At 34.1% G+C, this 11,827-nt stretch overlaps 1 protein-coding gene across 5 annotated transcripts; it reads left to right on the plus strand.

The window, feature by feature from the left end:
* The first annotated feature begins 465 nt into the window (after window positions 1-465).
* On the plus strand, window positions 466-11,203 carry LOC127242124 (uncharacterized). 5 transcript variants are annotated; one of them, XM_051261522.1, is made up of 20 exons: window positions 466-751; window positions 1,364-1,423; window positions 2,287-2,396; window positions 3,162-3,320; window positions 3,672-3,737; window positions 3,823-3,912; window positions 4,900-5,202; window positions 5,299-5,396; window positions 5,945-5,980; window positions 6,564-6,684; window positions 6,787-7,023; window positions 7,570-7,665; window positions 7,778-7,843; window positions 7,999-8,037; window positions 8,108-8,242; window positions 8,604-8,965; window positions 9,309-9,402; window positions 9,794-9,973; window positions 10,497-10,611; window positions 10,715-11,203. In XM_051261522.1, the coding sequence occupies exons 3-19, from the start codon at window positions 2,298-2,300 to the stop codon at window positions 10,593-10,595; spliced, it is 2,280 nt and encodes a 759-aa protein (XP_051117479.1). In that variant the 5' UTR covers window positions 466-751; window positions 1,364-1,423; window positions 2,287-2,297; the 3' UTR covers window positions 10,596-10,611; window positions 10,715-11,203. The 5 variants fall into 5 exon arrangements, with proteins under 5 accessions (XP_051117479.1, XP_051117481.1, XP_051117482.1 ...); XM_051261524.1 differs by lacking the exon at window positions 1,364-1,423 and having other exon boundaries at window positions 4,900-5,047; window positions 5,123-5,202; XM_051261525.1 differs by lacking the exon at window positions 1,364-1,423 and having other exon boundaries at window positions 4,900-5,041; window positions 5,123-5,202.
* Window positions 11,204-11,827: the final 624 nt, after the last annotated feature.

Genomic DNA, 11,827 nt, shown 5'->3' on the forward strand with positions numbered 1-11,827 from the left:
CTGATTATTTTTTATACTAATACATCCACAATAGAAAAATCATTTATTTAATTTAAGACAATATACTACTCCCTCCGTCCTACATACTTTGTCCTTATTTTTTATTTTCGTCCGTCCCACATAATTTGTCCATTCATTTTTTGGAAATATAATTATACACTTTAATCTTATTTTAAATTTTAAATTTTATAATTTTTTAATTTTAATTAAACTATTTAGTTATCTTAATCTGAATCTACAATTATTTTTATTATACAGATAATTATTTTTACTAATATACTTATTAATTACTTACTAATCATACTTTACCTAAATTCTCGTATTTACAGTAATAGGCCCATAATTCATGGGACGGAGGGAGGGAGTATTATAATTAGAAGAAATTCCGAAGACTACTACAATAGTAAAAATAAAATTAAGTAATCCTGAATAACAATGAAATCGGTTTGACTGTAGAATGGGGTTTGGTTTTGGTCTTATTACCCTTTCACGAAAATATAGGCTTTCACTTCGGGAAGCGACACGAACCTTCTTCCTTCGCCCTTTTCTCCGCTCCTCGCTGTCGTAGCCTCCGCCGCCGCCGGCCGCAAGCTCCGCCGCTGCAAAGCTATCGATTGGAGTCTCTGCACTTCTTATTGTCAGCTCCACCTGCCCTAGCTCTGTTTCCGATAAATCCGGTTTGCTGCTGTCAAATCGGCTCGGCGGACTTCTCAACTAGTAGGGAATTGCATCGTTGACGCCATCGGAGAAGGCAATCCTTTTATTATTGAGTTATATTTTTCTTTAAGTTTACCTTTCTTTAGCTTTGTGCTGTGCTAGCTTACGCTTCCGATTAAGATCATTCTGTGTACGTGTGTGCTGTGTTGGTAGTGATTTTTTTTTGGGCAAATTCTGTGATTTGTGTGCGGAAAGAGGATGATGTCTATCCAGTTATGAGTTTTGACTGGTTTGACTTGGAAGTATTGCAATTTAGTTTCCAGATTCGAGGTTTTTGTTTCGCTTACTTTTTAGTGCAAGTGCGTTTGGTTTGTGATTCAGTGACTCTCTTCGGGTAATTTACTCTGTTTTTGTTTATATTTCGTTTTGTATTAACCTTATCAGCACTCTCGAATTTTCTTAAATGGCATGGTTTGTTAACATCTTCAGTATTGATTCATTCCCATTTCTGGATCAGTTTCATCCCCACTCCGGAAATTACAAATTTTATCTCAAAATTATGGGGTTTTCTTATTTTAGAAGATGCATATTCTCTGGGAACTAAGGAACTCTTGTTAATAGCACTGATATGTGTTAATTGAATTTTGCACTTTGATAATTTAGTTATGGATCTATTGTATGGAGTTTTTTGGCTGTGCATTGGTAGGCAAAAAGAAAAGACCTTCTGCGTTGCGTAAGTGCAAGTTGTAGAAGTGACAAGGGCAAAGTAAGCATTAAGTAGGAGATAGTTTTCATTATAAATCAATTTATCTTAGTTAGATATCTTCTGTTTAATAGCAACATTATGTTAATATGTAGACTTTTAGATTGCGTTTGGTTTGTGTTCGTGTTTTTTATTTGCATAGGGGTTTATGTGATATGTTGTGAGGGAACATTGCCTTTTTCTTGGGGAGCATGGGAATTGTATGATAACGAAACAGAAAAGGTTACTTAAAGAACAGAGCTCAGAGATTGCACTGTTTATATAATTAATGTAAGAAATCGTATCTTGCAATTGTTGTTAGCCCTTCTGTGAACAGTTAGTAACATCAGGAACAGTTATTGATGAATATATTTGTTCATGGTTGCATTATTAGAAGTGTCATTTCCGATTTCCTTCCTCGTTAATATTGTAACCATTCCTTCAACAAGAAGCTTGACATATTGTTTAGACCATTGACCTTAAATTTGGTCCTCATAATTATTCTAACATCAAGAATTTCCAGTGGAAAACTGTACATCTTCAGCAATTTTGCATGCCGAGTTGATGTCTGAGAATCCATTTCAGCTGTGTCATCTACTTTCAATGAATATCCTAGGACATTGCATATTCATCTGATGTAATAAAGATGAAGTGATGAAAAGAAAGAAAACAATAGCATTCAGGGTTTATGCTTTTATTGTCCGAGAGAAGTATTATGCCAATCAACATTGAGTCAAAAGCTTGCAGTATAGATAAATACATATTAGCTGTAGTCTTGCTTTGATGTTGTCGTTCTCTTTAGTTGAACAAATAAATCAATATTGAGCACATTTTTTAGGGAAGAGATCAGATTTTGTTGTGTTTATAGTTAGCTCTACTATATGCAGGGATTCTTGCAATGCATCGTGTTGGAAGTGCAGGAAATGCATCTAATTCAGTTCGCACTCGCAAGGAAAAGAGGCTGACATATGTATTAAATGATGCAGATAATTCAAAGGTGCTAATTCAAATGTTAATACCCTGTAATTCATGTTCGTTAATAAGGAGTTGGAGAAGGTGTGTGCTGATTTCATTTGTTAGAGTTTGATCATCATGCACATGGCACACCCATAAGTGAACTTCCTTGATTTTGTGTTTCTTGTTTTAACGATATATTGGGCACAACTGGTGAGTAAACTTCCTTCTTATTGTTTTGTGATGATAGCCGCAGTAGTTTATGAATCTGAATTGGATCCAATGAAATACTGTTATGGTTTGAATACTTATTATTTCTAAAATCTAGTGAAAGATAATGAACTTGTAAACTTGTGTATGTTGCACTGCCTTGGAGATCACACTTATTAACCATTCCTTGGTTATGCTTTGCCCCCAAGGAAACAATTGAATAATGCTTGTGAATCTTATTACAGATATTCATTAAATTTCAGTAAGGAGAGGGTTTTGACTAGTAGGGGCATCTGATGAAATTTGACCACACTCCTCTCTATATTGATTCTGAATCATCTACTACTGTTTTCAGTCATGCCCACAATTAAGTTTGTGATGAAAAGGTGGCTCTCTTTTATATAATCTTTCTAGAGGGCTGACGTTAACTTTGCATAAGGCAGCCAACACAAATTGCCTTTATTATTGCAATAAAGAACAGTAAATTTGGGCTGTAGTGTTTACAATGCTAAATGAACCTCTTTCAATAACTTACATGATATGCATATATTACAGAATAGAATGAATTTCATGGATTTTCTATCATTTAATTTTGCAGCACTGTGCGGGTGTAAACTGCTTGGCTGTATTGAAGTCATCTGGACAAGAGGGATGTGATTATCTCTTCACTGGTAGCCGTGATGGCACATTAAAGAGATGGACTTCATCTGGTGATCGTGCCACTTTCTCCGCTACATTTGAGTCCCATGTTGATTGGGTATATGTTACTCCCATTTTTTGCATGAAGTCTATTTTTTGTATCTTGCAGTGGTTATAGTGTGTTGATATATATGCATTACAATTTTACGTGCCACTTGATTTAAATTGTTGATGCATGGCACAATGGAGTTGGTTCAACCTTGTCTAATGGATTACTGATATAATTTTCAGATTATTGCGTACTAGAATTGAGGTGTTTTTCAGCAAAGGGTTGCTTATAAGAATATGGTGCATCTGGATTTTGTGCTTGCTTGAAACTGTCTATTCTATTATGTAGTAGTGACTTTCTAGTCAGTCTTTCTATCTCATGCACTTGTTGTCATTTTTGATGAAATTTGCTACTTTGCAGGTTAATGATGTTGTGCTTACAGGTGGTAACAGATTGGTTTCTTGCTCCTCAGATTCAAGTGTTAAGGTTCATGTTACTACACTTAATATGATGCCATTTAATCCACTATGCTCATGATTTGAACTTTTCTTGTAATTGGTGTTGTAAATAGGTATGGAATTGCTTGTCTGATGGAACATGTGTCAAGACATTTCGCCAACACGCAGATTATGTAACTTGCCTTGCTGCAGCGGAGAAAAATGTAATACTACTTCCTTAGTACCTAGTAGTATTCTAGTTTACCAAGGGTGTGTTTGTTTGGGAGTTTGGATTTTGAGTTGGGATTTGAATAGTAAAAATTTTGAATTTGAATAGTTGTATGATGTGATATAAATAGGTGTTGATGTGATGTTTTGAATGTAAAATTGATTTTTAGTATAATATAAAAAATAAAAAATAGGTGTTTGATTTGATGTTTTTTGGGGGAAAAAATTGGATGAATAGTGTAAATCCAATCCAATCCCCCAAACAAACACACCCTAAAAGTTATATTAAGTAGCGCTACTATTGCTTACAATGGTTCTCACTAGCCGAAGGCTCTTAAAGCAGAGGCTTAGCACCGTCAACTTGCATCATATAAAATGACACTATCTTGTAATTTTCTACATGTAAAGAAAAATGAGCGTGCTATATTTCTTTCCGTCTTGCACATAGTATTTTAAGCACTCCAAAAATTTACTTGTTTCTTCTATCCTTCCTCTTCTTATTGTCAATTTTCAATCTCTTAGTTCTTATAATCCTTTTCTCTCCGTTTATGTTCTAGTATACTATTATCTTTTTTCTCTCTTGAAATTGCTTGTTTACTAATTCCCTTGAAGAGCTGATTGAAGTATATTGCATATACATTATTTTATAATATCTTGTTTTTAACATTTGCATTAGATGTTTAATATATGTTGAGACAACTGGGTAGTAGTAAAGCTCATGCAAAATTGTAGAACTGCAGCGGCTTAAATTTCTAGTTAGCACACATCTTTATTTAGTTATTCTATTTTGTTGATAATTACTAATGATATGTTATAATTTAATTATATCATTCAATTGCTTTTGCCCACTTTATCCGGCCATGCACATCATCATTTATAAAAAATTCCATATTTGTAGACTAGCTTATGGTTGATATGTAAATGTAATTGTCATTGAAGTTTGTGTACACCCATTATAAATCTTCTCTATTGGCTCACTGCAGAGCAATGTCATTGCCTCTGGCGGACTTGGCGGTGAAGTTTTCATATGGGATCTTGAAGCTGCCCTTACTCCTGTTTCCAAGTCCAATGATACAAATGCAGATGATTGCTCAACTAGTACTAATGGCTTGGGACCTTTGCCAAGTACAGGTCTTCGGCCTATTAGCTCAAGCAATAACATTTCTGTACATGCTACTCAAGGTCAAGGCTATGTTCCTGTTTCAGCTAAAGGCCATAAAGAGTCGGTTTATGCACTAGCCACAAATGATCGCGGAACACTCCTTGTTTCTGGTGGAACTGAGAAAGTTTGTATTTGTTCTCTCTCGTTTTTCTCTTTCCTCTTCCTCCTTTTTTCTGTAACCCATCTTGGTTGTTACATATATAAATATAAATATTGGTAGGTTGTCCGTGTTTGGGATCCAAGAACTGGCTCGAAAACAATGAAGCTTAGAGGGCACACAGATAATATTAGAGCACTACTTTTGGATTCTACCGGAAGGTTTGTTTGACTGTTTCTATTAAGCATATCTTTGTTGGACTCTATTAACTTTATGAAGTAGTCATTTGATCGAGAAGTTTTCAAGTTAAGTTAGTGCTTATTGTATCAAGATGATATGTTCAATTTTTTGGATGCTTATTTAATCTGGTAATGGTTGCAATACAGCATATTTAACTAGAAAATCTTGGAACGATGAATTTTTGATTTGTCAATTGTCAACTTAATTTTATGATTTCCCTGACTTGTATGAAAATGGAACTGGGTATTTTTCATGTGATGAACTGTCTTTATGCATCCAATTTCTCCCAGTGATTATTTCTGCACTCAATTTATATGTATTCCATTAGTTTGTGAGTTGTGTGTCTCATGGAAACTAATATGAGATGCCTTTACCTTTTTTTTTTAGTGATGTTCTGTCTTTGGGTTATGTTTTTCCTCCTAAATCCTTTTAGGGAAATTTTCTTTGATATCCTTATCCTTTTTTTTTTTTTTTTTTTTTCTGTATTCCATGATGTAAATAAACAATGTTTTCTTCTTCTGCTTTGCAGATATTGTCTATCTGGGTCCTCTGATTCTATGATAAGGTATGCACTTATTACTTATAATTTTATGCCCCTGGATGTGCTATGGGCCATGAGTTGCCTCAACATGATTTTTAACTGTGTATTTATAATCTGCAATACTTGTTGTGCTAATTGTCATTGTCAACTTGGGGTGTGTTTATTTGTGGGATTTTGGTTTTAGGTTTTGATTTTGAATAGTAAAATTTTGAATTGAAATAATTGTTTGATGTGATGTTTTGAATGTAAAATTTAATTGGTGAAGTATTTTAATAATATCTTGCAAAGTATGAACCGCAGAATCTTAAGTCAGACTGAATTTGCCAAACCAGGTCCCCTTTTGTTTTTAAGACATCTGAATTTATTGTTTGGTAATATATTTATGGTTAGCTTTTGTAAATACTAATAATAATAATAATATTATTAAATAAATAAACATGCAAGATTTGAGCTGAGGGTCACTGTATGCGCTGTCCTGGTGAAATATTTTAGTGGTACACAAGTGTCATAATATTTCTAGCAGATATGTCATTATCATTAAAAGAAGAAAGGTAAATAGTTACTATCATATTGGTAACAGTTTTCTTTTTTTTTACAAAACTTATAGGTTGTGGGATCTTGCTCAGCAGCGATGCATTCATTCCTATGCTGTGCACACTGACTCTGTCTGGGCACTTGCCAGCACTCCTACATTTAGTCATGTTTATAGTGGTGGAAGAGATCGTTCTGTGAGTGCATCTCTACATCAAAATTGAAATGAAATATATGCAGCCGCTCCATTTTGCTGTTTTATTTCATCTGGAAGCTCACTCTTGTTTTTGTGCTTTTAGTTGTATTTGACAGATTTGGCAACAAGAGAAAGTGTATTAGTATGTACCGAAGAACAGCCTATACTGCAATTGGCTTTACATGATGATGGTGTATGGGTTGCCACAACAGATTCTACGGTACACAGATGGCCAGCAGAAGCACATAATCCAATGAAATTATTTGAAAGAGGGGGTTCGTTTTTAGCTGGCAATTTGTCATTTTCAAGGGCAAGGGTTTCGCTAGAAGGTTCTATGCCCGTGAGTTGAATATTCCAATTCTCATTGCTTTTTTGCACCGTGTTTTTTTTAACTTTAATTTATCTGAAACACAGTTTTGTTCGATCACCCATAATGTTTATTTTTATTTAATTTAAGCTATAGTTGGTTGATGTAACTTCTATTTTCTAATCTTACTAAATATCTGGCACAACAGTGCCTAGTTCCATCTGATTGCAGAAAGCAGGCAATCACTTTCACATTATTCTGCAATGCTTTATTTTTTTTTTCTGACATTGTTTTTCTTTGAGTAAGTTCTAATGGCCAAAGATCTGCATGCGGGCAATGTATTCCTTTTTATGATGCATTATCCTTCGTTTTGTTATAATATCTTAACTTAGAAGTTGCACTATCTTCATTAATGGATGCTTATGCCACTCTCTTAGGAAATTTATGAAATTATATTTGGATTAAGTGCTGAGTATGAAGATAACTAAAATTTAACTACAAAATTATAATAATATGTTCAATTAGTTACTGGGATAATTTTTGTTTTTCATTGTAAAAGATGAATGTTATTTCCTGCAGGTTCCTGTCTATAAAGCACCGTCTTGTAGCATTGATGGAGCTCCAGCTATAATGCAATATGAAATTTTAAATAATAGAAGACATGTGTTGACTAAGGTAAAACGGCATTACTTTCTGGTATTCCTTTGAGAATCTTATATTTTCCTTTATCTGATGCCTACCTCGTAAATTTTATGCATTAAATTGAGTTCCATCACATGTTTTCAAGGACACTTCGGGTACAGTGAAGCTATGGGAAATTACAAAAGGCATGGTTATTACAAACTATGGAGAGGTTAGTGATTCATTTTGATTTGATTTGATTCATATATGTTGTGTCTTCTTTGGTGGGTAGGACAGGGTTGTTTGATGATAACAACCATTTGTTGCATTGCTACAAAACTTTTAGTCATCTCCATCATCTGTTACCCTTGTTCTTTTTGGTTACAGGTTTCATTTGAGAAGAAGAAAGAAGAATTGTTTGAGATGGTACACATCACTATCTCAGCTATCATGTCATGTTTTTATCTGCATCATACAACTTATTTTGTCTCTCCAGGTAAGTATTCCTGCATGGTTCTCGGTTGATACAAGGCTTGGGAGCTTGTCAGTCCACTTAGACACACCTCAATGCTTTTCTGCTGAGATGTACTCAGCGGACCTTGACATTCATGGGAAACCTGAGGATGACAAGGTATTTACTATTGTAATTATCTCCGATGATCTTTGTGAGTCATTGAAGCTCAATTTCTGGTGCCTAGTATTGAATATATGTATGCTTACATGAGTGTACCCAGTTTTTATTCAAGAAATAATATTTTGCTTATTTTTTCACATTGAAAACCAAAGTTTCTGTAGTCTATATGCTCTGGTTGAGTGAAGTGTTGGTTCTGTTGCGCCTGTATTAGTTCGACGATCATGTTTTCTTTTGTATTTTGATTTAACTTGGTAAATTGATTTGAATGGAAGAATCTCTTTTCCCCCTTAAGCCTTCATTTTTATTGTCTATTTGTTTGTTTCATTGCAAATGAAATATAATTTGCATAATGATGTAGGTTAATTTGGCAAGGGAAACCCTGAAAGGACTATTGGCACATTGGTTAGTTAAAAGAAGGCAAAAAAGCGGATCTCAAACATCAAATAATGGAGAAATTCCATCAGGAAAAGAAATATCTTCCCGGACTTTGACTCTGTCTCGAGTAGAAGGAGATGGTTATGTGGAAAATGACTCGATGGTATACCCGCCCTTTAATTTTTCTGTCTCTTGCCCTCCTTCCATTGTTACTGAGGGCTCTCATGGGTGCCCTTGGCGAAAGAAAACCACTGAATTAGATGGTTCTGAAGATGAGAAGGACTTCCCTTGGTGGGTTCTTGATTGTGTGCTGAATAATCGCATGCCTCCAAGAGAAAACACCAAGTAAATTCCATGGCAACCTTTATTTTTGTTGTTTTTGCTTTAGTAATTTCATATTATTCTACTCCCCCAACAAATTTTAAATTTGTTAAAATAAAACATAAAAATAGTGGGGGAATTCATTAAGCTGAATGGACTTTGTTGATCAACTTCGTATTGATTTTTCCGAATATAGCTGAATCCAAGTGAAAATGAGCACAACTTTCACGAAATATGTTATCTGTCAACTGGTCTTGCCTTTTTATACATAATAATTTCATGTTTGCTTTGTTTCACATTCTATCCCTTCTCCTCTGGTTATTTAATTTTTATGAGAGTGATTTCATTTGAATATTATTTACTGCAGATGTAGCTTCTATTTGCATCCATGTGATGGTGCTACTGTGCAAATTATTACACAAGGAAAACTCAGTGCTCCTCGCATTCTGAGAATACATAAAGTAAGAATTTATTCTTCTGGTAGCTTAATGCTTGTTTTTAAGAAATAGCACTCATGTGGAGCTGGTTATTCGGGGCATCATTTGAAAAGGACAAGCAACACATGATGAGCTTAATCCATACTCAATCTTCAACTTTGTTTTACTAAGTTGCGATTGCGATCTATGAAAACATGTTTTTAAAAGTTCTTGCACATCTAAGAAGTAGCAGTACCCGCTCTATATTTCCTAAAGTACTAAAGGGAAATCAACTTTCAGACCTAAATGTCCGTAACAGTTGCAGAAAGAATTGTTGCTCTCCTCGAAATGAATCTCCTGAATAAGCATTATTCTATCTAGAAGATACTGTTGCTGCAGCCCTCAAATTTATGATTGTTCTAATTCCTTGTTATAGGTCATCAATTATATCATAGAGAAAATGGTTCTTGAGAAGCCATTGGATAGTTTGAGTGTTGATACTTTTGCTCCTGGAGGTCAGCTTTCACATCCTCTTATTGGAGATGGTTCACTACGCCCTGGGATGAAATCCGGTCAAAAACTCAAGCCTAATATCGAGATCCTTTGCAATAACCAGGCAAGTTCACATTATTTATTGATTTTTTTGTCTTTAATTAGATGTTCCATTTGATGAACAGAGAAGACAAGATGATTTCCTTTATTATTATACTACCTCAGTCCACTGTTAATCTACGTATTTATTTTTGCATGTTCTTTAAATATTAATTATTATATCAAAACGTAATACCAATCAAGGGAAAATAACAAAAATACTTCTATTAGTGTCTTAATACTAATGTTACGATATTTTGTACAAAAAAATTATACAAATATAAAAGATATTTTTAATGTTAAAAACAATGACTTCAAATACAAATGGGTAGATTGGCGGTGAATGGAGGTATTATTATTATTTTTGTTTCTTAGCTGTAAATGCTCAATTTTCTTGGATGTTCTCATGACTACCCTACCCTACTCCTTGTTTTTGAGACATGCTGGTTTTCCTTTTACACTTTTACCCTCTACATTGAAATGTGTCGGTAATTGAAAATTATTTACAGCTGTTTGTATTTCTTTTACATTCATTTGTGGTTCTCCAGGTATTATCTCCCGACATGAGCTTAGCCACGGTCCGGGCTTACATATGGAAAAAACCTGAAGATCTTATCCTTAACTACAGAATTGTGCAGAACAGATGATAGAATATTTTGTAAGGTGAAACTGCTTTCTTTCTTTTACGCTTAATTATTCGATTTAATTCCTATTACTATTAAAAGAACTGTCTTTGAGCACATGCTGTTCCTTTTGTCCCGGGCAGGAGTGTTGTACTGTGCTTGGTCGATCATGTGTAGGTTGCTTGTAAATAATCTTGAGTTGTGCATCCCCACATGCCGTTTGATGCAATCATGTGATCTGCCCTATACATTGGATTCGAATAAAAAAACATCATGGAAGAAACAAAAAAGGTCGAGCAACGTGGCGGCTGGGAATTTCGGACATCGAGTCGGGAGTTGAAGCCCCTTATTGTGAGTTTTCTTGAACTTTTGAAGCTTGAAGAAATTGATTGCATCATGAGGATTTTATTTTCGTTTATATTTTTTCTTCACAAAGGATGGATTGGATGATCCCTGAACTTACATTTAGCCAAAATGTTACAATACTGTTTCTGAAGGTGAATAGCTTTCTATATATCTATATCTATATATCTATATATATGTTATGGAATAATATGTTTTAACTCACTTCTGTTATTTAATTTATGACCTGTGTTGTTTGTTATTTGAACTTTAAAAATTTTGTAGTATCATCTATATCTCCAATATTTTCTTTTTATTATTATTTTGATTATTCAGGAATCATTTTAGAAATTGAAATCGGGATGATTTGGTGTGGTAATTTATTATGTAGAATTTGAGTGGGTATTTTTGAAGGGTTTCCCACCCACCCCACCACCTGAACTGACATTCTTGATGTAAAGTGGACTTTAATTGAATTGGTAGGAGACAAGAGAAGGGTCGTCGAAGAAAGGGTACAAAAAGTGAAACCTAGGATGTAAAAACACATTTAAATTAAATTTATTACAGGTGTGGCTGTGGATTGTGTGCATCTACTTCCTCTAACAGATATTTTTAATTTGATAGAGGCTTATTTCTAAGACTTGTCCAGTTCAATACGCTGTCGTTTTGTGTCCTGTCCTGTCCTGTCGTTCTCATCTCAGGGATTAATTGGACGCTATTATAATGTTTCCTCTGTCACAATATTTTGTCCTTTTCACCGTAGACAAGAGAATCTAGTCTCTATATTTTGTCCATTTTATCGTAGAAACGACAATTTAAGAGAGGTATAATTAATAAATAATTAAAAATATATTAGTAAAAATAATTACGACATAATAAAAATAATTATAGATTAACATAATTTATTAGTATAA

This window comes from Andrographis paniculata, unplaced genomic scaffold (assembly GCF_009805555.1).
Source record: "Andrographis paniculata isolate CXL003 unplaced genomic scaffold, ASM980555v1 Contig86END, whole genome shotgun sequence".
NCBI classification, from domain to species: domain Eukaryota; kingdom Viridiplantae; phylum Streptophyta; class Magnoliopsida; order Lamiales; family Acanthaceae; genus Andrographis; species Andrographis paniculata.

Bases quoted from the DNA above. Each gene is read 5' to 3' on its own strand.
- LOC127242124 (XM_051261522.1), top strand. From the start codon at position 2,298: ATGCATCGTGTTGGAAGTGCAGGAAATGCATCTAATTCAGTTCGCACT. The intron at 5,981-6,563 runs GTATGCACTTAT...CAAAACTTATAG, and splicing joins TCCTCTGATTCTATGATAAG to GTTGTGGGATCTTGCTCAGC. The intron at 8,243-8,603 runs GTATTTACTATT...ATAATGATGTAG, and splicing joins GGAAACCTGAGGATGACAAG to GTTAATTTGGCAAGGGAAAC.